The 25127-nt window shown below is 39.2% G+C and overlaps 1 protein-coding gene across 2 annotated transcripts in view; it reads left to right on the forward strand.

Moving 5' to 3' along the window:
• The window catches only part of cfap46 (cilia and flagella associated protein 46), a 62569-nt gene that overhangs the window by 18150 nt on the left and 19292 nt on the right, over positions 1-25127 (forward strand). For both annotated transcript variants that reach the window (XM_073481360.1, XM_073481359.1), the window contains 23 exons: positions 1353-1565; positions 2346-2529; positions 4936-5085; positions 9141-9251; positions 10090-10271; positions 10626-10757; positions 10890-11055; positions 12381-12450; positions 12806-12941; positions 13036-13219; positions 13880-14033; positions 14735-14958; positions 15063-15185; positions 15593-15754; positions 16217-16365; positions 16760-16858; positions 16933-16993; positions 17708-17860; positions 18138-18338; positions 18437-18543; positions 19136-19318; positions 21158-21296; positions 23735-23932. In XM_073481360.1, coding sequence (XP_073337461.1) covers positions 1353-1565; positions 2346-2529; positions 4936-5085; positions 9141-9251; positions 10090-10271; positions 10626-10757; positions 10890-11055; positions 12381-12450; positions 12806-12941; positions 13036-13219; positions 13880-14033; positions 14735-14958; positions 15063-15185; positions 15593-15754; positions 16217-16365; positions 16760-16858; positions 16933-16993; positions 17708-17860; positions 18138-18338; positions 18437-18543; positions 19136-19318; positions 21158-21296; positions 23735-23932 — 3481 coding nt within the window. The remainder of the gene's footprint in view (positions 1-1352; positions 1566-2345; positions 2530-4935; positions 5086-9140; positions 9252-10089; positions 10272-10625; positions 10758-10889; positions 11056-12380; positions 12451-12805; positions 12942-13035; positions 13220-13879; positions 14034-14734; positions 14959-15062; positions 15186-15592; positions 15755-16216; positions 16366-16759; positions 16859-16932; positions 16994-17707; positions 17861-18137; positions 18339-18436; positions 18544-19135; positions 19319-21157; positions 21297-23734; positions 23933-25127) is intronic.

Genomic DNA, 25127 nt, shown 5'->3' on the forward strand with positions numbered 1-25127 from the left:
TTAACTCTGGTATTTCTTTTAACACGATAAGTTTGAACTGAAAAATGCAAATAAATAAGAAAAATATTTTAATAAAATGAATTAAATAATATGTAATGTAAAAATAAAAAAAACATAGGTCCGTTGTGGTGGCAAAATATAATGCTGTTGACACTTCTCTTGCAACTTTTCCGCGACATTCGTCATAAAGGGCAGCGCAATTCTGCTGAAATGGTGACGTGATGGTAACACTTACTACCGCTTGTCCAATGTGTTAATCAGTTTATTGAACCCCGGCTCGCTAACGGTGTTGATAGGGCACATGTCTTTGGCATCATGTATGTGACGGCATCCGTTATTTCTTCATGCCTGCGGGAGCCGGGTGGATATGCCTATCTTGCACAATATCTTCGTTTGTTCCGAGTCAGACTCCTCGAAACCGAAGTGTTTCCACACCACAGAATTCGCTTTATCTTTCTTCCCGACCAAAGGCTCCTTTCTGCCATCTTCTACCGTCTTCTTCTACACGTTTTTTCCAAACACGCACCGGCGTGGCTGAAAGCGAAACTGTTCAGGCGGGGGCGGGGCGGAGCGGAGTGCACAGGTGGAGATGGAAGGGTTCGCTGCATTTACCACACAAGACACGGCGTGCGGCAGAATGATCGTTTTATTACGATTATCTTGTTTTCATGATCGAGGGAAGCCAAAATCGAAATCGAAATTAAAATTCAATTAATCGCCCAGCCCTATTACTGACTGATTGTGGGATTCAAAAATCCACATTGGAGCCACATAGAATCAGTACTTTTTATTTTTTTATTTTAAGAAAGCTTTATACCTGTAACTTGTCTCCCTGGATTGCAGTCATGGTTGTCTTCCTCTAGTCTTTACAGCCTATTCTCTTTATTGAATTGACAAGACCTGACATATTACATTCAGCACTGGAACTACTGCACTATTATTACACTTTGCCTGAAATTTGCCTGAAACTTGCTTTAAGCACATCGTAACATTATGAGGGCTGAGAGCTATCAATGTGTATCCAGGTGCTTGATAAATTGCTGTTGATGCCTCATTAGATATAATTTATTTGACATTGTTAGGGTGCGTTCCAGGCTCTTTTGTGCATCATGCAGAAAAACCTGCCAGAAAAGCATGCCAATTTTATTCAGCTAATGGAACTATTCATGTAAAAAAAACTCATGCATTATAAGTTTTAACAAGGAACTTTTTAAAAGTTCAATGACTTTTCACCTTTAGTTTAATTAGAGAACACCTTGTGGCCACTTTACTATCTTTCTCTCTTACACACAACACAACTCTCTCCCTTTCTTTCCCACTACCTACTGTACCTTTCTACCTCTCTCACCCAGGGACTGGATCCAGGCTTTGTCAGCCTACGCCACCTCCAACTTCTTGCGGGCAGCAGAGCTTGGAGCAGAGATCAGAGAGCCGTGGGTGGTAGCAAATGCAGCCATTTACCTGTGGAACTACAGCAGCCACTTGTTGGTAGCTGGGGAGTACACATGCCTGATTCCTACCTTCCAGATTCTGGTGGAGATGATCCAAAAGACAGAGTACACGGGGTAGGCCGGGTCCCTAAATTAGTATCAGTTTTATTCCAGGGTATGTACTCATTGGACAGATGTTTGGGTATTTGGCCTGCAGTTTTTTTCAGGCCAGCACCAATAAGAGCCAAGCTGCTCCACCGACAATGAATAAAAGACTAATTTGTGCAGTTGATGCTGATGTGAGTGTTTATGTAAACAGGTTTGAACCAGGATGTCACAGGCATTTGATGAAAACTCATTCACCAAATGTCAACATATCAAGAAACAGGAAACATAGCTATATTTAGACTGATGACTGTACATTTTTTGAAAGCACTGCCCAGCAGTCATTCACTCAACCCTCACTGGACTACTATGCAAAACATGTCTTTCGATTCTGCTGAAACTTGAAAATGATTACCTTTTAAGCTGATACCTGCAATATGTACACTTGTCCTTAGAAAAAGCATTTTAGGCCTGCTCAAAGTTGACTTTTGAAGAAAGTCTGTTTCACTCACCAAGGAGCAGTTTAAGCTCTGCTCTTATTTCTGGCTATGGAAGGAAGCAGTGAATGTTCATGAAAACAGACCAAACTGCCCTTGAGCACAGTGATAATTATGTGAATGTCAGTGACATTCTTCTGTAATAATGTGACCAAGGAGACAATTGTACACTACGGCATCCAAATTTGTTGTAAGGGTTTTGACTTTCAGGAAGAACATAAAAACAAAGATGTTTGGCCTTCAAGCCCAACTTTCAGTCCTTGTTTTTCTTGAGAATGTCAGTTTAGAGCATTCTTTGGATTGTATTTCCCAGGAATCGTGCTCTGTTTGTGCTCCTCTGCGATGCTGTGGCCCGGGGGTTGATCCAGCCTCTGTGTGGACCAGACAGCTTCGAGACAGCCCCGCAAGGAGACAAGGGCAGAAAGAGAGCTGAGAGCTGTGTCCATGGGATTTCCTTAGACCCTGCTGCCCTGCAGGAAGTCCGCAAGGCACTGGAGGTATGTCTGTGTGTGGCTTAGACTAAAGGCGCACTCACACTTGGCCCAGTTGCATTTTATCTGATGTATTTAAGTATCAGTACCATAGAAGTATTTGTGAAGAATAGTGACTTTGCTTTGTTAAGTCTTGATTGCATCACAGTAAAATTAGTCTTTGACCTGATGAAATGTCCTTTTATAGCAACATTATGTGAAATTTCAACCTTAAAATAACTTGATTAACAAAATCATGTTGATGTTACAGTGTCTTGTAATAGACTTTTATTTATTGTGTATCTATATTGTATTTTGTTTCTCTCAATGAACTTACACACTAATAGAAAGCAGCACAGCAGTAGTCCACCACAAGCTTATTGGTTTTGCTGATATTTTAGCTTCAGGTGATTGTCATTGTACCATGTGATGAAGCTCTTAATCAGTCCTCTGTACTCCTCTGTTAAAATAGTCTCGAAGTGAAGACAGCGTGTTTCTCAAAGGAGTCAAACATGCCAATATAGTGATAATTTCGGGGGGCAGACATGAATGCAAACTGCATCTTGACTGGTGCATGGAGGCATTCAACCGTGAGGCGGTAATTCTACTTATAAAATAACCAAAGAAAGCATTTTCCCATGTCACAACAAATCTGCGTAAGAGCTGCACCCATCATTATGCATTTAGATTTAATGCCCTCTCTCACCATTAATTTATATAAAAACTCCCAACATCACCATGAATTTGCAAAGCAATTTATTTAGTAATGGTGTCCGCCTAAAGATAAAAAAGCCTATAACCACAAAATAATTACAAGGCAGCCATCTGGTAAAACTCAACTGGCAATTGCACAGTCACTGATTCTGTCTAAAACTTTTGTAGAAGCTGAAAAAATAATCAATGCTGACGAAGGATTGTTGAGGTCATAAGTTAGAATACTTTTCCCAGAGTTTAGAAACCTCCAGGTACCATGTAACATAAAATATTGACAACTTAGAACCCACATTTTCTGGGACCCAGAACAAGTACAACTAATCAAAACATGTTTACTTGGAAATCTCTTGATTGGTTGTATTTTGTTGAAGCAAACATGATTGAAGCAATTCTCTCCCAGACTTATTGTGGTGTCTTGAGCTGCTCTTTGTTTCAGTTTCTGATCTTTCCACCGTGAAAACAATGACTGAATCTTCAGCATTCAAAGCTTAACAACAGATAAGAATCGCTGAAGAGATTGTGCTGAGACTCTCAAAGGAGTTTGTATACAGTCCCTGAATGAAGTCCACTGAGTCCTTGCAAGACCTGTTCAGAAACAGTTACACAATGTCAATGATTTGAAAGTTTCAAACTTTCAGATTCTATATTTCACTTTTCAAACTACAGCCTGCTTTCAGCCTTCCAAATGTTCTCTTTTAATTGTCTGCATTATGAATGATGAAACAGGTCATTGTCATACAGATGCTGACCTGTTTTATAGAACAGATGGGAAGCTTTTTTCATTATTTTGGAGCAAACTTGTCATCCTCCTTAAAATGTGTCTGGCAAGTAAGTGTCTATTACAAATATCCCCTTAAATGTATTTCACCCCTTAGATGGAGTATTATTTTGTTAGAAAGGAGATGGAGTTCACCGGAACAGACTAGGTTATTTTGGTTTCATACAGTACATGTCTGTGTCTGTAGAAAGCATTGATTCTTCCTTGATATGATATCATGACAGATGTTAGAGCATCACAGATGAAAAGTTGAAGCTCTCCAGGACATTCTTTTTTATCTTTTTCTTACTTTGACACCCATTATTCATCCAGCCATGCATGCACACACATGCGTTCACACTCACATGTAGATTTCATGACTGGTTTTCTTTGTGCCGTTGAAGTATGATTTCTCTGTTCTCTTTGTCGCACTTGCCAATTAAACCCTGTTTCCTTTCTCCTTTTCTATTCAAAGGATCCTCCATGAGTATCAGCTCTAACTCCAGATGAAAGGCACTTTATCAGTGAATTATTAACTCAATTTCATCGTGTCTGTTTCCTTTTTGAAGGAAAGATAAAAAATTATCCTTTTCAATGCATTTTTTATAAATAGTCTACAGTACAGCAGGGTCAGATACAGTATCTAACTTGAACAAAGTCTTACTGAATTTTGAGTTTGTTCTGTATGTCAGTCGGGTCTGTAGCTGACAGGCTGGCAGAGGGCCTTGGGCTAGAGAAAGTCCAGGGTGTGCACAGTCTTACAGATATGTACCATAATGTATGGTACATGATAGACACTTAAATCCACATTAACATGTTTAACATCGTTAAGAATTATATATAATCCTGACTATGTTAATATCATAGTCTGTTTATAGAGCTTCTTTGGCTGTTAATATCCTACTAAATACTTCTAGCTGATAGAATGCAAGCTCAGTGTTGTTTTCTACACTTCCTCCTAGCTGTGTGACTACGCCCTGCACATGTCCAACTGCAACATCCCAGGGGAGACCGTCCCCATCGCAGTCAGGAAGCAGGTGGTGGCAACATGGGTGCAAATTAAGATGCTCCAGCAACAACAGATTGGTTCAAAGATGGAAACAAAAGATGAGGTACCATTCTCCACATCAGCCCAAAACTGTCAGTGACCCTTATTGTAGGTTGATAATCCATGTTTAGGGCAAAATCAACATTTTAAAGCACTGTTCGTTGTTCTTACGAAATGATGTCCTAGTCTAGCATTAGGTTGCACCAGCTATTCATGAAGACATTAATAAGTTTGAACGTAAAGTCCTTCCTTTCTTAGTAACTACAGAAGCATTTCGAATCATCCAAACCTTTCAGAAATTGTTGAATTTGGTGTTATTTTTATGACATATAATTCAAAATCTTTAAGATTTACAGACAGCATTTGTATATGACCATGTTACCGCTATTAAAAGTCATATCTTGGCAAGCTAACCTTTATTTTGTCACAGAACAGTCTTGAGATGTAAAAAGATCTGTTCAAACATGTCTTCTAAGCTCTACCATCATGTCACTATGGTCTATGGCAGCACTTGTGTTAGTGGAGCTTCATGAATCTAGAGGTCCACAGAGAAGAAGCCTTGGAAACAAAATCCTGCATATTAAATTCTGCTTTACACTTGATGTTCCACACACCACCAAGTGCACATGCGTCCGGCTCAGTTTACTCTTGCAGCAAATTCAAATTCTGATGTACAACAGGACTGAAAAGTCCTGCTACATTTGCTTGCGGTGTAATATACATATAGTTCTTGTGTGGTCTCCTCTTTATCAAGGAGTTACAGGTTATGGTACCACTCAGCATGAATTATGTGCTGTTTTTTGTAAATGTAGATTCATTTTAATTCTCGTTTAAATTATTTTATCACTAATATTATTTAGTAAACTGTAATTATGGGAAGTGATATTTACTTATATATATAATATTTAACAAGTATTTTAGGTGCCCAAGCTGGCAAGCATGTCATGCCAACCCTATTGTGGTATATACAGGCTCATTGTTAGAGTTCAGTTAGAATCATAATAGGATATGACATGAGTATGAGATCTTATTTTCAGAAATAACAAGCTGTATTTTATATGTTTGTTGTTTGTGCACTGTCCTGGCTAATTAAGTAGTATTTTTTTTAGAAGCAGTACTTGGAAGCTTTTTATTCTGGGCAGTCACGGTTTGTTAATTTTGTTTGTTTGTTTGTCTTTTTGTTTTGTTTTTGTTTTGTTATTTCTATAGTCATGTCTCCCCCAACGTATGTTTTTTAAAGAGATGGGTTTGGTCTGGGGGTGTATTTTCAGCAGCACAGATGCGACTGAATGATCCTAGAAATATTGCAGGAATACTAGAGGCAACAGTGTGTCTTTATGATCCTCTCGCTCTTCCACGACCAAACATTGCCACTTGTGGCTTTGGTCATGAAGATGACACTTAACTACAATATAGTAAAGAATTGAGTTTTTGCAGTGAATAGTTAAGAGAATATTATAGATCAGAGACGAAACTGACAGAAGAGCAGGGCTGAGAGAAAAAGGTGCATGGTTCTGTCCATGGTGCTGCTACTTCAGCACCATGGACAGAACCGTGCTTGATGAACATATTCAACTAAAAAAAACCTCTGCACTCTCTCTGCTACTCTGAGATGGAGAGGGGGGTGTAGCAGGTTAACAAGGAGGATGCCTTTTTGGTCATTTTGCTAACAAGGAGGGTGATGTTTCCTTTCAGCCTCCCTCAAATTGCCTGCTGATTATTAGTCAAACACATTGACTAATTGGCTTACTCGAGACACTGACCAGGAGTAACTACAGCAGCTTTTGCTTTAAGTTGTTCTCTCTTGTTTTGGTGCATTGTAAGAAACAAAACCCCTGTTTATAGAACACAGACACAAAAAACTGTTACCATTTGCAAATTGGCAAATGCTTGCTCCACATGGTGTTGTGTTCTCAAATCTCCTCCTACAATCCACAAAATCACACACTGGTGTCTAAGAATAAATACTGCATACTTTTTTTTTTGCACACCACATCACCATTTAGTGGTGATAAACAAACTGAAGCGTAAATAACAAAATCATTTAGGCAGTATATCTTCGATTTCATTCAGGCCACACAACATACACTTTAATATTCTCCCTGACCAGACATCATAGATGAAACAGTTTGTGTGGCAAATCAAACCTCATCTTAACTAAGGTGGGTGAACCCATGACCTCAGTGAGAGAGAGGTGCTGAAAACATCTCAAATTGACTGATGAAGAGGCCCTTGGCTTGCAAGCTTAAACATTTAAATACTGTACTACAGAATCATGAATACCTAGATTATTGCCCCACCCTTAGGCAGCATGGGGTGACCAACATTCCACAACTGACACTAAATTAGGATTAACAAAAAGACACTCAGTTAAAACACAACAACAGTACAACATCCCATGCTGAGAGACATAAAGACCACCAGTCCCCACTCCAGAAGCCTCTTCCTTCTGAGGCTGGCACAGGGGCTGTAAGTACTGCCTCTACTAGGCCAGGTGAACCTCATTGAGCAATAAACCTTTTTCACAGCAGCCATAGTTATTTGAAAAAGAAGGTAAACACAGGTTTAATTAATGAAAATTAATAAAGGTTCAGTTCCATTTAGTATGGCGGAGACTTTCTAGTGAGCCAACATGCACAATAGCAACACCTTGACTCTGTTTGAGCGGAATGGAATGAAATCTTAATTAGTATCATTGGTAACACCTGTGTTTACCCTACTGTTTGATGTCAAAATGGCTGCTATGAAAATCGTCTATTAGGGCAGAGCTAGAGATGACAGGAGGGGAGAAGGGACAAACAGCACATACACATAAACCCTTAACATTGACACTGTTACAAAGATTTTTTCCTGCTTTGCATTCACACACCTCACTGCTGCTTCTGTTTTGTACCTCTGCATGTTCATGTCCACAGTGAATGAGCCAGCACCATGGAAACAAGTTCACTCTTGAACTAAGTCAAGTCACTGAGATCAAGATTGATAATGCTGTCAGAAGACTAACAAGTGAAATCTGAACCCAGTGTGTGCACTGAGGCTTATTTCTACAAATCAGGATGTTTTGGCAGGGAAAGTAAAGAGACCTGTGTGGAAAGAACCAGAAATAGTTCAAAGTTTAGGAGAATGCATTTGAAATTGTAATCCCTCAGCATTGCATTTGTAGTTTGAGAACACAGTTGGCAGAAGAAGTAGCAGCAAAACAATGGAGGAAAACAAACAAAATTGGCCATAAACCCTTTAGTATTGAAATTTGGATTTTTTTTTACATTTGATGTGACAAGGATAATGTTTTTATACTTTACTATTTCACTTAGAGGATACCTCTATGTATAATGTATCTAAGATAAAATGGCTGCTTGGCATTTTTCTTTATTGCGCCATGAAATATGTGTAATGTGAATGAGGATGAGTACTCAATGAGACAACTATATAGCTCATTGTCACAACATAGTCATGTCACATTCATTATGTATCCTGTATTATGGTCTCCTTTCTTAAATATGCTTATAATATTGTAGGCTTGTGATGGCTTGACATTTTTATTAATCTTTTTGATGTGGTAGGTGTTACTTTCGCCATATCCATATTACAACAAAGTATCCGCTGCTCTGTGATCATCTCCGGATGTCATATTTCCCAATTGTGCTGCTTTACAGTGGGATAAAAATGTGGGCAATGCACTTACACAATTTGTCATTTAGAGGGGCTGTTTCATTAGGCACCGTAATCCTACGAGCATTTGTCAGCCAAGATTTCTCCTGCCCTACATTAGTCCCCTCAGCCTGATGTGCTTTGAGTCACAGCTAAATGAGGTTTGTTTCTTGCCATGCAAATTAAGAAATGCAGTGTTAATATAAATGGGGGGGTTTATCTCTAATCTCAATAAATCATTCATCAACTCATTTTCCACACAATAGGAAGTCATGCATTATCAACAAGGTCATCTCTGCAGTAGTTGGGACACATACAATATGATAATCATACTGCAGGTCCATGTATAACTTATAAGCAAATAGTAATACATGTATGTGTCTTTTCTATAATTAAACTTAAGGGATTGGTGTATGTTCAGCAGAGGACTGCACTGAAGTGCTCAGTATGCATTGTTCTCTTTCCCAGTGTGAGAACGAAGAAGTGTCGGCGATGACGCGTGTGCTGGTTGCAGTGGAGATGCTCCAGTGCAATAGGAACCCGAGGCATATGGAGTTCTCTGTTCCCAGTCTCTCCACAGTATGTGCTGTCCTCTCTTCATGTTTTAATACAGTAGCTGTTGCCCAGATGGCAACAACAGATGCCAATATGACCCAGTCTGAGTCTTCAGAGCCTGTCGTCATCTCATCATGTGCCATTATCTTCTTAATTACTGTAGCTTCCTCAATCATCTCGCTTTGGTCAGATTTGATCAGAAACTTCTTTGACATGGGGTGTGCTGTGCATTTTATCTGTGGAGAATCACTTTCTTTGAAACTTGAGGTACTTGGGCTTCTTTTCACACCTACTGTATATCGTCTTCTACTCTCTCTCATCCATCTATCTCTCCTTGGCTGTCTTTTCTCCTTCTTTCTTTTTTCCCATACTCATTCACTCCTCCCTCTCTTAAATTCCTTCCATTGCTCCCTTCCCCCTTCCTTCAACTCCTGCTTAATCCTTCTCACATTTCATTTTCTGTGTACCTCCTTTCACTCTTCTCATTCCCTTGTGTCCGTCCTTTTTTTACTTGGCCTACCACCTCATGTCTTTTCCCTCTCATATCCTTTCTTCATTTCCATCCCTTCCCTTTCCTTCTCCTTCCTCTCCCATCACCTTCTTTGCCCTTCCCTGTCATCCTCATTCCTCCCAATTTTCTCCAACTCCCTGCTTGCATAATCCCCCCCTCTCCTCAATATTTTCCCTCCCTTGTTTTCATTGCCTCCCTGCATGCCTCCCCTCAATTCTCCTCCTCCCTCTTCTCATCTTTTCTCTCAATCCCTCATCCCCATTTTCTCAAACCCCCTCCTCTCTTCTCCTTTTCTTTTCCCTCACCACCTCCATTTTCCTCCTCTCCCCTCATCTCTCTCCTCACCTAAAGCTGGTGAGCATGGTGTCTGAATGCAGCTGGACTGATGCCGTGGTGGAGCTGCAGGTGTGGTGCCAGCTGGCTGCCTTCTGCCACGATGCCAAGGACCACAGTCTGGTGTTGTGCTGCACCAACAGCGCTCTGCAGCTGGAGGAAGGAGCGGTTAAAGGCCTCCGCACTATGCCCTGTGTTTTGTGAGTGTAGTTGGCTAAATACAATTTATTTAAACCAATATTTGGGCAGATCAGTCTTTTTTCTCTTATTCTTAAAAATGGACAGGAGAGAGTGTCCTTGATATGAATGTGTGTGCCTTGTTATGGAAAGCACTTTTGCTTCCAAAGCTCTCTGAGGGCCAGGTGACATCTTGTGAATATTCAAGAGTATTGCAGGGGATATTAATGAGCCAGCATTGCTTTGCATTTTTGTAAGTCTCAAAGTTTGAATTGAGTTGTAAGTTTCAGATTTTCCAAGGGTATGTCAGTTACACATTTTAGTTTATTGATTGGTTGACTTTGATTGACAGTTAATACATTTCCTCAAATCCCTAGCTATGGCCTGACTGCAGTGAATGAGATGCTGAGCAGTGCAGCTTGTTTGAAGGGTTTGAGTTTGGTTCACAAGTCCAACGGAGACCTACACACCTACATAGAGGCTATGAAGGTGCTTCTGTCCAGTGTCAGGTGCTCTTTACACTCACTTCATGTATTGACCAATGCCTTGGGCAGCTATAAACAATAAAAATAAAAAAAGGGGGATTACTAGATTTTTTACCTTTTATATGTGCTTGCTTTCTTCTCTTTTCCATACTGTAGCTATGCAGAAAAGGCTGAGAATCCAGCATTGTGTGTTGCAGCTGTCAGGCATTACTGGAACACCTGTCTCCCCCTGACTAAGACTGTTGAGGGAAGATGGCAGCTCAAAGAGCCCCTGGAGAAGATCCTGATTGCTCTGATTCATACCAACACTAGACATGCAAAGGTATGGCCCCCTCACCTAATCCAGACTTTCACTTTAATCAATGTGAACTCTGTCAATGTACAGAGGCATTGAGGGTCAAAACACAACATTTCAGAAAACATAACGTTTCGTAAAACAGACATTTGAGAAAACAATTCTTTTTGAACAGAAACATGAAGCATTAACCTACCTTATCCGTACTCTGAAATGTTGTTTTGTTTTGACCCTCAGGCACACCACATTAGAGAAATTACAAAATGTGTATACATTATTTAAATGTTTGATTTTTTTTTTTTTTTAATTAAGAAGAGGGATACAACATTTTTCAGTTCAGTTTTGCAGGCATGGGAGCTATTAATTTTCCATTCGCTGAGTCTGTTATTCCTCACCTGGCTTAACTACTGGATGGCACACAACTAACTTTTTGACTTTCTGTGATATTTAACAACTAAGCATTATTAATAGTGCAACCTAACAGGAGTAATAAAAAGGCCTGGCAACAATGGAACACAGTCTGCCCGTCTGTTATGGGAAGTGTTCCAGGCTCTCCCCAGCCCCAGCATCAGACCTTCCCAAAACTTCAAATTTTTAGTCATGCCAACTGCTGACTCTACAAAAGTTCAGCCAAAATGTACTAGCAACAAAATAAACAGCAAGAAAGCAAAACAAAAATTCAGTGACAGAAGTAACTTTTCATGTCCTGTTTTTTAATTCTCATTTCCTATTTGATTTTTTATTAATTTATTATTTTATTTGCATTAAAACAAGGTAAAATAGGGCACATACTTCTTAAACTTGGTGTGTTATCTTTAATTGATGATAGATTTGATGAAACATTTCCTTGAGGGTGTTATGGGAGAGAACTTGTGGGTGTGCTTGAAAAAACATCTCCTCAGCACTGCCTATGGACAGCAAACCAGCCAGGGGGATCAACAGTCGTTCAGCTGCAGAATAACTTTAAATCCATAATTAAAGACAGTTTATGTGAGAATTCAGAATGATGTTCATCTGTGAAGTTTTTTTCCATCTTGACACTGTTCTTCAGCAGTGGTGCAACTGTGCTGTATCTTAACAGAAAATACATGTTTCTCAGTGTGAGCATCACAAATGACTACCTTACATGTATAATTGAACCCTGTGATGTTGCATGCTCTGGATTTACAGATAAGGGGCCAGGGTCAGATCAAGGGCAAGGTCAGATAGCAATGTTTCATATATTGTACATCAGGGAGCTTAAACTATGACCAACCATCCACCACTACCAGCAACACTCTCCTATTACCCTTGAGGCTCAAGTGTTAGAGGGGGGAAGTATTAAATATTAATCTTTTCTCGTTCTATTTCAGAAACAGGGCAAAGTTGAAGGCTTGCTGACCTTGACACTCCCTTGTGGGAGTTATAAACATGAAGCAACAGGTGAGTGGTAAGAGGATCCTGAAATGGATAATCTGTGAAATGTCTTTTTGAATTTTGAGACTATACCCCTTGAAATTGAATATATTTGTTTTTTCTTCCTGTTATGTATCTGATTGGTTATTTTGTACCTCAGTACTGCAAATAATGGATGACACAGAACATTTTAATCATTCCAGGATAAACAATAAAGCTTTGAGGCCTGTGACGTTTGCATTAGGATTGTCTATTTGGATCGCTGAATATTGTAGTTCACATGATTACCTAGAACACGCACATGCTTGCATTTAATCATAAAATCAATCATCTAAATATGTATCTATGTGTATATACTGGATGTATGTGCCTCTGTGAGTAGATGAAGAGGACCTAACCCTGAGAGCAGCCATTTACGGTGTGTTGCTCCAAATCCACATTGATAAAGCAAACTGGAAAAGTGCTGTGCAGCTCCTGGATCAAGCTATAAGAGACGTGCCTCACACAAAACACCAACTGTGAGTAAAAAAATAACACAGTGGGGACTGAGGGAGATATATTAAAGGGACAGAAAGTCAAAAAGAAATCTAATTTCCGTCTGTGTTTGACCAGACCTCTGCTGAAACAACAAATACTGGTGAAAGCACGACAGGGGGCAAGAGTACTGATGGACATGGAGAAGTTAAAAGATGAAGGGGAGCAGTGCTGTTCATTTATGTGGCACCATGTTGCACTGTGTGCTGGCGATATAACCCAACAACTCACCTGCTACCAGAAATCCATCACCTCTCTGTTGGTAATACCTCTATTCTGGCACCATACCCAAACCTGATAGATAATACACTTATGCAAATAGACCATGTTGGATCATGTAGAAAATTCTAGTCAAGTTCATCATTTCATTTCCTAATAGTCTTTTTTGCACTGAGCATGGGCATTGTTTTTAGAAAAGTATGTAGCACCATCATGTGGAGGGATCATGCCATTACAATTGAATGCCCATTGCCTTGTCCTGAAACACAGGAGAAGGGCCTCTCAGTTGGGGCTAGGTTAAGTTAAGGCTAAGACAGGCCCAATCAAGTACTTTTCTAGAAGGGCCAGATTTGAGGGATCAAAAATATGTTAAAACAATGCATTTTTGATTTTTCCTCCATTTTGTTTACTAGTTTTCACAATTTAAAAAGAATGGTTACGTATTCAAAAGTGTTGAAAATGATCAAATGGCCAGAATTAGGTTGTCAAAGGGCCACATTTGGCCCACAGACCAATAGTTGAATACGTCTGAGTTAGGCTTAAGATGAATGATATCTCTTACCTCATTCAGAGGTGTGGCCTGGAGATACCAAACTCCAGGCCACATGTTACTAAATAAAAGGAAAATAGCAAAAAAAGGTATCTTCGCATCTTTGGCATATTTGTGATTGACTCTTGTGTTTGCGATGCAATTTGTAATCAGAGTGTAGATACTAAGTGGCAGAAGGTCAACCTCCTGTTAGAGTTTGGAGAGTGGCTTTACTGTCACAACTTCCCCAAAGCCGATGCCCAGCACCAGGTTCAGTGCGCCATAGACATCCTTCTACACATGGACACTGAACAGGCAGAAGGAGCAGGTACAACTGTTATTGACTCGTCTTGTTCATTGTATCATGACACAACTGTGTGAATCACTACTTAGTTCTGTGAATTATGCAACAACTAAATTATTCAGGAGAGGGTGAAAGAATGAGAATTCCCCTTGGGGGTACGCACATGGGAATGAAATGCACATATCTCTGGGGTCCTTTTCCATATGGACTTTGTGTGTGTTGTTGCACATGAAAACACGTGCCTTTGTACTTTTATTTTAGGGACTCCCTGAAGGTTTAGTCTGTGTTAGTCTGAGGGGGATAACATCTGCTCTGTCTGATCCACAAAAGGGCCATGCCACAACTTTTTGAAAGTTACATCAGCAATGTTTTTACTTTCATTTGAAGGTTTACCCTGTGTAAACATTAAAACAAGTACATTGTTTCAATGTTCAGAGGAAAAAGAACTGCCCAGACAAAGACAGATTTCTCAAGATCCCATGTGGCTACCCCCTGAGAATAGCTTAGCACTTTTTTAAAGACTGCTGTGAGCAGTCTTTTTAGTGTCCTGCTGTGAGCCCTGTTAAATATTCCCTGAGAGACAAACTGAATATTATTGTCTATTATTGGCTTCATTTGTAATTGTGAAAAGTAATGTTGCTATAACATTCTATTAACAGATTATTTATCTGTTTCCTGTTAACATTTACTTTGACAAAGAATCTATTTGTATATCTTTCCTTCAGGGGACGAGTCCAAAAAGAAGGATGTGAGCACGGTGAAGTGTGAGTCCCTGGTAGGAGTCCAGGGCTCCTTATTCACACAAAGTTTGTCTAATCTGAAGGAGGTGTGGCGCCTTGACAGCCTAGTACGAGCACACACTCTGCTCGCTGTCATGGCAGACAGGACTTCATCTGAGCACCAGCTGAACTTGCTCAGAGCCTACACCTTTGTACTTCAAATATGGCAGGTAGGGCATCTTTACTACAATTTTGTTCTATCCCTCAAATTAGACAATGTTGATGTGGCTGCTCTGAAAATGTTTTTTTGAGTATGGATCATTTGTTACTCCAGGTGTCCATGGCAGTGTGTCATGAGATTGCCAGTGAGATGGGAAAGAGTCAGCCACCCCAGCCTCCGCTCTCTGCTGAATCTAAAAAAGGCAAAGACAAGGGGAAAGGCAAAAAGGCGAAAGATGTAAGTCCTATAGCTCGAAATTGTAATTCAGAATTCTACTGATTTACACAATTTCTAGTGGAGTGTGTAACATACAGTACAAGGCCATTGTTCACCCTCTTTGTCTGTATGATTAAAAGAAACAATGCTTTCAACTGCTATCTTCAATTTTTTTTTAATTTTCACAGTAAGTTAAACACTCAATTTCTATGGAGATTAAGCTAGAAAGTTTAATATTTGCACATGGTACCAGATACTACATGACACCACTCTAAAAATATACATATTATTTATATAAAGTGTTCTTGACAGGTATTTACTGAACTTAAATTAAATAATAATAATAATGATAATAATAATAGTAATAACAACAACAACAACAACAACAACAACAATATATGAATTCTGTGTCTAATCTGTTTGACCAGCCTACTCCTGCAGAAGAGAGACCTAAACCCATTGTCTTGGATCTATCACTTCCTTCCACCCCTAAGGACTGGGCTGGTTTCGTCTGTCCTGACCAGGCCAGGCAGATCTTCAGAACCAACAGTAACCCTCAATGTATCAATACACACAGCATTCCAAAGCAGGCAAGACTACATAAATGTCTATGACATTTCTATTACTGTCATAAACTCTCATTTCAGCCTTGTTTTCAAGATAGCAGGCGCTGGCTGTATGGGCTCAAAGAATCAGCTGACAAAAGCATTTGGTATCAATGCTGCTCGAAGAAGCTGTCATTTGTAGATCAAGTAGAATTGCATTTATTGATCTGTGAGGATCAAATTAAGATGTTGAGTTTGAAACTCCAGCATTCTGAATTAAATATGTGTTATAATTAATTAATAGATCTACTGCCAGAATGGGATAAAAATATGTGATGAGACTAGATTGAATTAATTAGGAAATGGAGCAAGCAGGTGGCATTGTGGGCCGTTTCTTGTTCTGATAAAACCCTGGATGGTATTGGTATGTATAATTTTTAGGATGTTACCGCAAGAATCTGACTTGTATTTCTTTGTTTTTCCATATGTTTGCATGTTTGTTTGTAGACTCAGAGTCTGTTTTATCTCAACCTGCTGGAAACAGAGCTCCACTCACTGTCACTCGACCACCTGACCCTGCCCATAATGCACCTGGCTGAGACCATTGCTCATGACCTTTTTGATAGGAGGAGCCTCTCCGACCTCTACCAACTGAGGTAAAAATACTGATCAATTAAAAGAGAACTAGTTACAGATCCACTGCATATGAGAGTGATGTTGCATAAAGCATTTTGTAGAGTTTGAAAATGAAAATCATCATGTAGAAGTGATCCTACTAGACCTCCTTAGCTCGCTCCTCATCTCTGCATGAGGCTCCAGGCTAGTTATTCAAATTGTGAGAAACTGCAAGGGAGTGATTTGACTAAAGTGAGCTGTTAAACAGCTGCTTTATTTAGACATCAAAAAAAGGGAAGCACAGAAAACCGCTGAATTGATGAGCATCAACTTGTCATGCCATTAGCTACTTTTAGAAATCCTATTAATACTCAATAACTTAGCTTTATGTAGTGACTTTGTATGTTTCTCATGCTCTTTTTTTCAACTAATTAGAATTGTGAGGACCTGTTGTCGGCTGGCTTTGGACACACATTCACCATATCAGGAGAAGCTCCTGAATCTGAGTAGAATCCAAGAACAAGAACAGATGGAGTATGTCGACTCAGCTACAAAGTTTTAACGTTTTAACATTTTGCTTTATTGACCTATGATGATCATGATTTCAGGTGCTACAAAGCAATGGCTTTTTTACAAGAGAGGAGAGGCCTTCACAAATCTTCCAATCAGGTCAGCTTGCTTCTCAAAGAACAAATATATAAAATATTGCATGAAGTGCTCCACATTTATAATGGTTTAGTTAGAGAAATGACCACTAAAATTAATAACTTTTAATTAACTCTTGGCTTATTGCTTCTTAGAGGATGACCATAACCCACACGTGATTACAGTATTTTATGCTGTAATAAGTAGTTTTATCTGACTGATCACAGTTTAATATGTGAGGTTTATGACAGTCAAATTACTTGTCTCATAAAGGGAGTATTAACTCTTAAGTCAGTTATGTGAGATGAGGATTTGTTTTTATTAATTAATTAATGAATAAATTAATTGGGTGGTTATAACTTTTCTTGTCCTTCTTCATGTAAAGTATTGTACAGTAGCCTATTATTGATGTGAAATTCATATTGAAATCTACAATGCTCATTCCATAAACACTGGTGGCAGAAGCCACTCTCCAAACTTTAACAGGAGGTTGACCTTCTGCCACTGAGGCATAAACACTATAACACATATAACATAAGGAAGGATTTTTCTGTTGCACCCATTGTTTTGCCTGGTGGTGTTTATGTGTGTTTTCCAGTGGATGTGCACATAGTGCCATGTGTCCTTGAATTAATCCAACCTGTTAATTGGTTGACAGCTTTAAAAACCATTGTCTGTTTACAGTTTGAGTCAATATAGAACAATAAAGAATTGTCCTGTATCTTTGTGATTTTTTAGGAAGTTAAGGTGGATGAAAAGGCTTGGTCTGGGCGACAGAGTATGGATGTGTGTGCTCAGGACATTTGGCTGGACAAAGCTGAGGTTTGCCTTGCCATGGGACTCTATCAACCTGCCAGGCAGCTCCTGGCAGAGGCCCACATGGTGGCTATGGTAAGTTGGAAGAAAAGACCTCAGTGTCAGACTCTGATAGTAAAATATAGTCTAATCAAATGACAATATAACACTGAACTGAACCGGACTGAACCATTTTATACATCTTCAATGCTGACACTTATGTTCTACAGTTGTGTTGTGTTTTTATTGTCTACACAGATGGTCTTGCTAATGGTTGATAATTTATGCTCAATAAAATATTAGAAGTATTTGCAGCAATGTTCTGCTAATTTTCTGCTCCATTATAACTTTCTTTCAAATTGTCTCTGTTAAGGAGTTCGGAGACCAGAAAGCAATGGCAAGAAGTTTGCTCAGTCTGGCCATGCTGGCTTGTGAAGAGCAGAACTATGCCCTGGCTGTGATCCTGCTGGACAAAGCCGAAGACCTGGGTGGGGATGAGGAGTTCTGGTACCAGCTGACCCTCTCCAAGGTCAGAGCTGTAGTCAGCCAGAGAGACCATGGCGCACACACCAAGGTACAGAATCACTAAATTGTAGCAACACTCTACAGTACGATTATTTATTTTTTGTAGTGAATATTTTTTTCCCATTGTGTTTTATTTTTCTTTCACAGTTGGATCAGATTATAAAACGAGGCTGTGGAGCTCTGAAGCTGCTTCTAGAGCAACAAGTAAACAGAGTCCCAGAAATCACCTTCTTGATCACTTCATTAGAGATGAGGTAGCCACAAACTTCTATAGTCAAACCTGCTAAATGTGTGATTTCTCCTGGTAAACATCACCTTCAGTGCTGTGTTGTCTTTGATGAAAGTTTGTATAATTTCTGAGCTGTAGTATTTAATTTGGGTAATAAAAAGAATATACACAGTAATCATCAGCAAATAATAACATTTTAAATTTCACCCTACAATCCAGTCTTTAAAACAAAGGGCTGAACAGTAAACCTTAGAAGATACATGCACTTACTTCACACAGTTTTTTGTAAGACACACATGGAGTTTGAGAGACTTGAGATTGGTATACTTTTCTATAATGAAAAATTGTGAGTATACAAAATTTTGTGGCCCTGACAAGCCCAGTAAATATTCCTCCTTGTGTGTTAAATGTGTTATCAGTAGACTTAGTTGTATACTCCAACAAAGTCAACTGGCTAAAACATTATCTTTAATATGTGAAACCTACTTCCAACATGTAATTGTTATGCCTTAAATATCAAATATCATGTTTTAAATGTCTAACCATTTATGTAAGTGGTGATTTCAACAGGCATTTGTGTATTCTGATCTAATGGAATGTGTTGTGTTGTGTTCCAGAGGAGCTATTGAATGTATACATGCCCTTGGTGGTGGTGAACCTGGAGAGACACTCGGCATCGAGGTTGTCCGGACGCTAACGGCTGCCTGTGATACACTCAGAGATTGTGCCAGTGGTTTCGCAAAGCTCAGCTATAGAGAACGTGCGGCAGAGGCACAAGTCGAGTATGCACAAGGTCTGAGGTTAGTCAGCCAGGAATTAGACCAGACATGAATGTTAGAGTCATTATAAATGGGATATTCTTTAAACCATATACTATGCCATGTGCAAATATATTTTTTGCTTTGCCTCAGTGCATGTTGATGGGTTTTAGCAGTTGACTGTTGAAAGTCAGCACATAAAAGTTTAACCTCAAGGATAAGTTCACCATAAATGAAAATTAAGTAATTATCTATTCACCCCCATGCTGATAGAAAATAGAGAATAGGAGAATACTGCAACACTGTTTTGCTGTGAAGCTCCAGAAATGTTTTGTGAACCCGGCTTTCCATAGGCATGAGGGTGAGTAGATATTGACTGAATTTTCCTTTTTGGGTGAACTTATCCTTTTAAGAATTATGTCATACTACTATAACACCTACACCAGACTTATACACAGTCAACCCCTTGCAAGAACATTTTCATATTCATGAAAGTGAATCATCCTGAACATTTCTTACTTTTTTCTGTGCCGATTTTTATCATGGCAGCATTTCAAGTTGGATTTACCATACTCCCTTAACTGTACAAACTAAAATAAAATAATTTACTTTAGCTTGATGAACGCCACCTGTTCATGAGGAGGTGCGCCTTTGTTTGATTTTGTGATGATCACAATCGACACCACTATCATTGCCATATCAGGCCAACTGTTCATTTTCGCACCATGGGGTTTCAAGTCCAGCTGTCAAAAATTAGCAAACAAAAAGATAACTAGTTTAGCAGTGTCAGTCGATGATCAGAGGGCCCAAAACAATTAGAAAACACTTTGAATACAGCTGTAAACAGTGTGCCATTAGAGCAGCGCTGTAGTGTGACAGAACTGAAGAGTGAATGGTCTGACATGAATTTAGATGCTTAAAAAATGTCTTTCTGAAGCAAAACATCCATGACACTGTCTATGCAACAGATGACGATACTGGACAGTGACCTGCATAAAGACCCTGAGGCAGCTGTCTGAGTATAAGAATTCTCCAACAACTATTGCACTGTATTAGTTGCTGTGCCAAAACATGCAAACTAATCCTAAAATCTGTAAAACATCTCAGTTAATTGGCAAGCTATGGTGATGATATGGTGAGGAGAACATTCATTTTACATTAAAGTTGCAGTATGCAAGAATTGGCCACCTCTTGAATTTCATATTCCAAACAAATGGGGGGGCAGCATATCAACAGAGTAACTGCCAACTGCTGCTAACTGTAGCTGCCGTCAGCTAGTTAGCTTAGTTAGCTATGCAGTTAGCAGTCCGGGCTTGAGGGTCGGAGTGATAGTAGGAGAAACAACGAGCTGGTGCTAATGGGATAGCATGCTAACTTCAGTAGATATCTCTGTAACACAATAAAATCTTTGACATGACATCAACATTCTTATTTTTTCACATTCTCTGATAATTTCAGTTGGGTTTTTTTTTTTTTCGTTTAAATCTAAAATTCTTGCATGTAGCACCTTAAAGTTTGTCTTAGTTATATGGTCACTATACAGTGTTTTATTTTAATTAATCTTAGTATCATATGTAATCCATTCAGAGACAGTATATTTTCAAGTCAAATGAGTGCTTTTTTTCTAACCAGTTGACAAAGGCAGACTATCTGTCCATGACTCATTCAACAGGTTTGGGCCACTTGTGAATTGTGTTTGTACCTAAGAGAAAATTCACAAGAAAATTACCCGCCAAAGAAGAATTAATTTGTTTTAGTGTTTCTTGTATGAAACCCAATGTAGTCTCATACTCAATTTCACTTGGTACATTTGTTTTCTCACTCACACAACCCCACTTTGTTTTCTCTCTCTTTTCAACTCTTAATAATATTGCTCCACAGAATCCTAGCCAACCACACTACTTCTACAGAGGACAAACAGCGCTTCCTGCTCGACAGCCTCTCCCAAATGCAGCAAGCTGTTACAGAGCAGGAACATGCGGTGCTGAATGCACAGAGGCTGCTCCCCTCGCAGGAGGAGGTAGATAAAGTGCATGCCTGCTCCTTGAAAATCCATCTTTCATTGTAATGATAATCTTTCGAAAACTTTGGGAGGCTCTCAAAAGTTCTGAGATACATTCTGTCTTCTATTATCCACACTATTAACCAGTTATAACTGCTTGACTTTCTTTTGAGGATACTCATCAGCAGAGAATGTGGCTGAAAATTAACACCAGAAATGACTTACTTGGCAGAGGAGAAAGCATTACTACAGTAATTCTTAAAATAAATGCTGTGAACAATTGTGTAAGTGCATTTGCTTGGCTGTTACACTCAGAAGCTGATTTCTGGGTAAAATTGTTGGCCCATAATAGACATGTGCAGATGGCAAAATGTTTGATCCTATTTAGAGAGCTATCTGAGCATGTTGTGAGAAGAAAGGGCTCTCCTATGAAAATCCCTGTTCATGGCTAAATGACAGAGAGGCTTTGTTTGTGCTGTCTGCCTGTTCGTTTCCTAAACAGTCTAATTGACCGAATCACAATTAAGCAGCTGCATGAGGTTATTAAGGCCCCGTTGTACCACAGTCATATTCTGCAGTTCTGGGCTGTCTGACATCTTTGCTAAATATTTGTGTGTGTATGTGTGTATTGTTGTTTATATCTCGGGCCACAGTTTAACTATGTTCTGACACAAACAGATAAAGCCTTCATTACTTTCACTTGTCAACAGCAGATGGCCGTTAGAATCATATTTTATCCAGACACAATACAAGCTCTCATACAGATGAGGTTATCTGAGGGCTTCAGTGCCAGAGATGGACTGGCAAAACACAGACTGCAGCCTTGATTTCCATGTTGATAGAATCATGAAAGAAAGATTGATTGAACAACTCTCACACCTGCTGCAAATTCTTCTTCTATTGAGGTTTTGATTAAATATTGAGTGGATATTTGACTCAGACATGGGAAGCTGGATTGTGACGATGTGCTCTCAGCAGATGGTGCTGCTGCACTTGTAAGTTTTGACATCCAACCCGCCTTAGATACAAAGGGACAACAGCTGTACTCACTGAAATGTTGCCCATTTATTCAACTTCATGAGCTGCAGTATATTCAGGTCTTTTTGTCTAAATTAGTGGTTTTTAGCCCAAGTTTTTCTTCATGTCTGCCATCATGTCTCATGAAATCTGATCAAACATCTTGCTTAAGTTGCTATTTGTCTGTGAACTCATCATCACAGTCCACTCTTGCACCCTAACCCACCACTTTAGAATAATTGTTTTCAATTATCATTTTAAGTAGTCAGACTTTTTATCATTATTAAGAGAAGGAGTTTCTGATTTCAGGTTGGCAGCTTATTTAAATCGGAAAGCGTACGGTAGAATTTTCTTTATCATTTAAACTTGAGTTGCTTGCAGTGGTAGAAATGGGGGATCGAGGGGAAACGCAGGCATTCCCCCTACGATTCAATATTTCAATGGGTGCTGCTGTCAGCATTGAAGAAATTTAGACTTTCATGTATTTTCCTGTCCAGAAGAGGGATCTCTTTTTCTCATGTGTTTGTCATCTGTGCGATGCACCAAGGTGGTGTAGCCCTCTCAGCCTCCATGCAGACACAGACACAGAGACTCAGCTGTGATGACAGTGTGCTCAAAAGTCTGATTAAACTTCTCTAGGGTTGATGCGAGCAATGCTCATTGCCACTAAGTCTTTTGCAATTAAGGATGGAAACATAAGCAATCTCTCCAAACATCTAGCAAGAGTGCATCACATACATACAGGCGGAGAAATGCTGTCTGCCGAGGTTGTAGTCCATCTCTCACTTCCCCATCTGCCTCAGGTGTGTTATGCATTTAACTGTACAAACATGTTTTAATGATTAAAAGTAATTTTTAGCTGGCTGATTGATGGGCTATAAATATGGGTGCTTTCATGAATTCACCTAAAAATGGTTGTTCAAAAATTCATAGTTCCAGTTTGAGAGTGCTCAGAGCATCCTCTGTATGGGAGATGTTTCTTGATATTTTCAAGTCCAAAAGGGAAATTTAACACAAATAATCAGTCCATATATGAACTTCAAAAGAAAAAGAAAAATTAAACCGAAAAAGCTCATTTAAAATGTAAAAATGATCATTTGAAAATGTAAAGTGAGTAAACCACAAAAATGAATTTTAAAATAGGAACGCTTAAATGGAAATGCTCAAACTGAAAGCATAAATTGTAAATCAAATGTGAAACTCAAAATGGGGAATAGACAAGTTTAAGTGGAAATACTTAAAAGCCTAAATAGAAAAAAGGCCATAGCTGTTCCCCCAACAACATGTGGCCATTTCCACCACTGGTTGCCTGCCTCATGACTCATATATGCTCATGTGTATATTTGGTGTGTGTTACAGTTTTCTCAGCATATTTGCTTTCAATTTTGAGTGCATTTTCTCATATTTGAATTTTATACTTGTACTTTTGTCCTTGTCAGAGTCATGGACTGTCTCTGGCAGCCATGCGGAGGCTGCTGCGTCTGCGACTGACCCTGGCAGAATTTTGTCTGGCAATGCTGGAGGAGCACTGTGCTGAGAAGAAACGCCAAGCTCTGGCCCGGCAGAGGAAGACCGCTGCTGAGATAGCAGTGGAGGAATTTACACGCTGCACACCTGAACCAAACTCCATAGAAGAGGTTAGACTGTGCACACAGGCAGCTCAAACCTGGGTCAAATTTGACATCTTGTATTTGTTTAGACATAATCAGACTTGGCACACTTAAAACAGCACTTAAAGGGCATTTCATAAGATGTCATATGTCTTTGTTACACTGAACATGAGCAGTTTAGGTCAATACATATGTATGAACTTAAGTATTAGAACTTTAGTCTTACTATGTAGGTCAGAGGAATGTGCAGGTTAGTTGTGGTTAATAGCCACTTGGGGACACTATCAGGCAAAGTAACACCAGGCAATTTTATACCTAATTGTACTCTTGAGAGCAAATTCCTTGTGGCTAACCAACAATTTAGCATTTATTTAGCTTCTCTGTTGGCTCTCAGGGCATTTTCCTTACCAGCCCCACTCTTAATTTCTTCTTATTGAAACTAATTTATTGGCTTTGAAAGAGGATGCCAGGACAAACAGCTGTCTATTTATATCACTGTTGTAACCAAACAAGCACAGCAGCAAGCCAACTTTCGAAGTTAGCTTTCCACTGATGTTAATTTGGGACACCACTGCTCAGGATTTTCAGTCATTCAGAATATTTATTTAGGATTTCTTTTTTGTGGGCTGGGTTTGGGAAACTATTGTGTTCATAAAATGTTTGAAAAGTTGCCGAGGGTGGGATAGCAAACACTCACTCAACTCAGAACTAATGCTCCTCAAGAAAACAGAGAACATATCCAACATTTATTATAACATATTTTCCCCCTTATAATGCAATTTTGAAACAAAAATAAAAATGTGCTTTCCAGAGAAATTTACCCCTTAGACTAACCTAAAATCATGTGACAGTTACACTACATTAAGAATTTTCTCCATTCTGACTGGACTTATTGCCACTAAGCCACATAACATGTTAGCAATCGAGCAATTGCATCACTCTACATTGCAAATTGCTCATATAATATTAATAGTTTAGATTTGGAGGCTGAGAAGTGTTTTATGCTGTGAGCACAAGTGTGGTCATCCATGAGTACTTAAACTGGATTTTATGATAGACAGAATCATAAAGAGCTGATGAAGTTCTGTTATTTTTCATGTACTGTATATTTCCATTTATTTTCTCTTTTCTATTCTCTCCTTCTTCCTCTTTGTCTCACTTCACTTTGTCTTTATACTACAGGAGATCAGTATTTGTTATGATAAATTTGAAGCCAGAGTAC

This window comes from Pagrus major, chromosome 15 (assembly GCF_040436345.1).
Source record: "Pagrus major chromosome 15, Pma_NU_1.0".
NCBI classification, from domain to species: domain Eukaryota; kingdom Metazoa; phylum Chordata; class Actinopteri; order Spariformes; family Sparidae; genus Pagrus; species Pagrus major.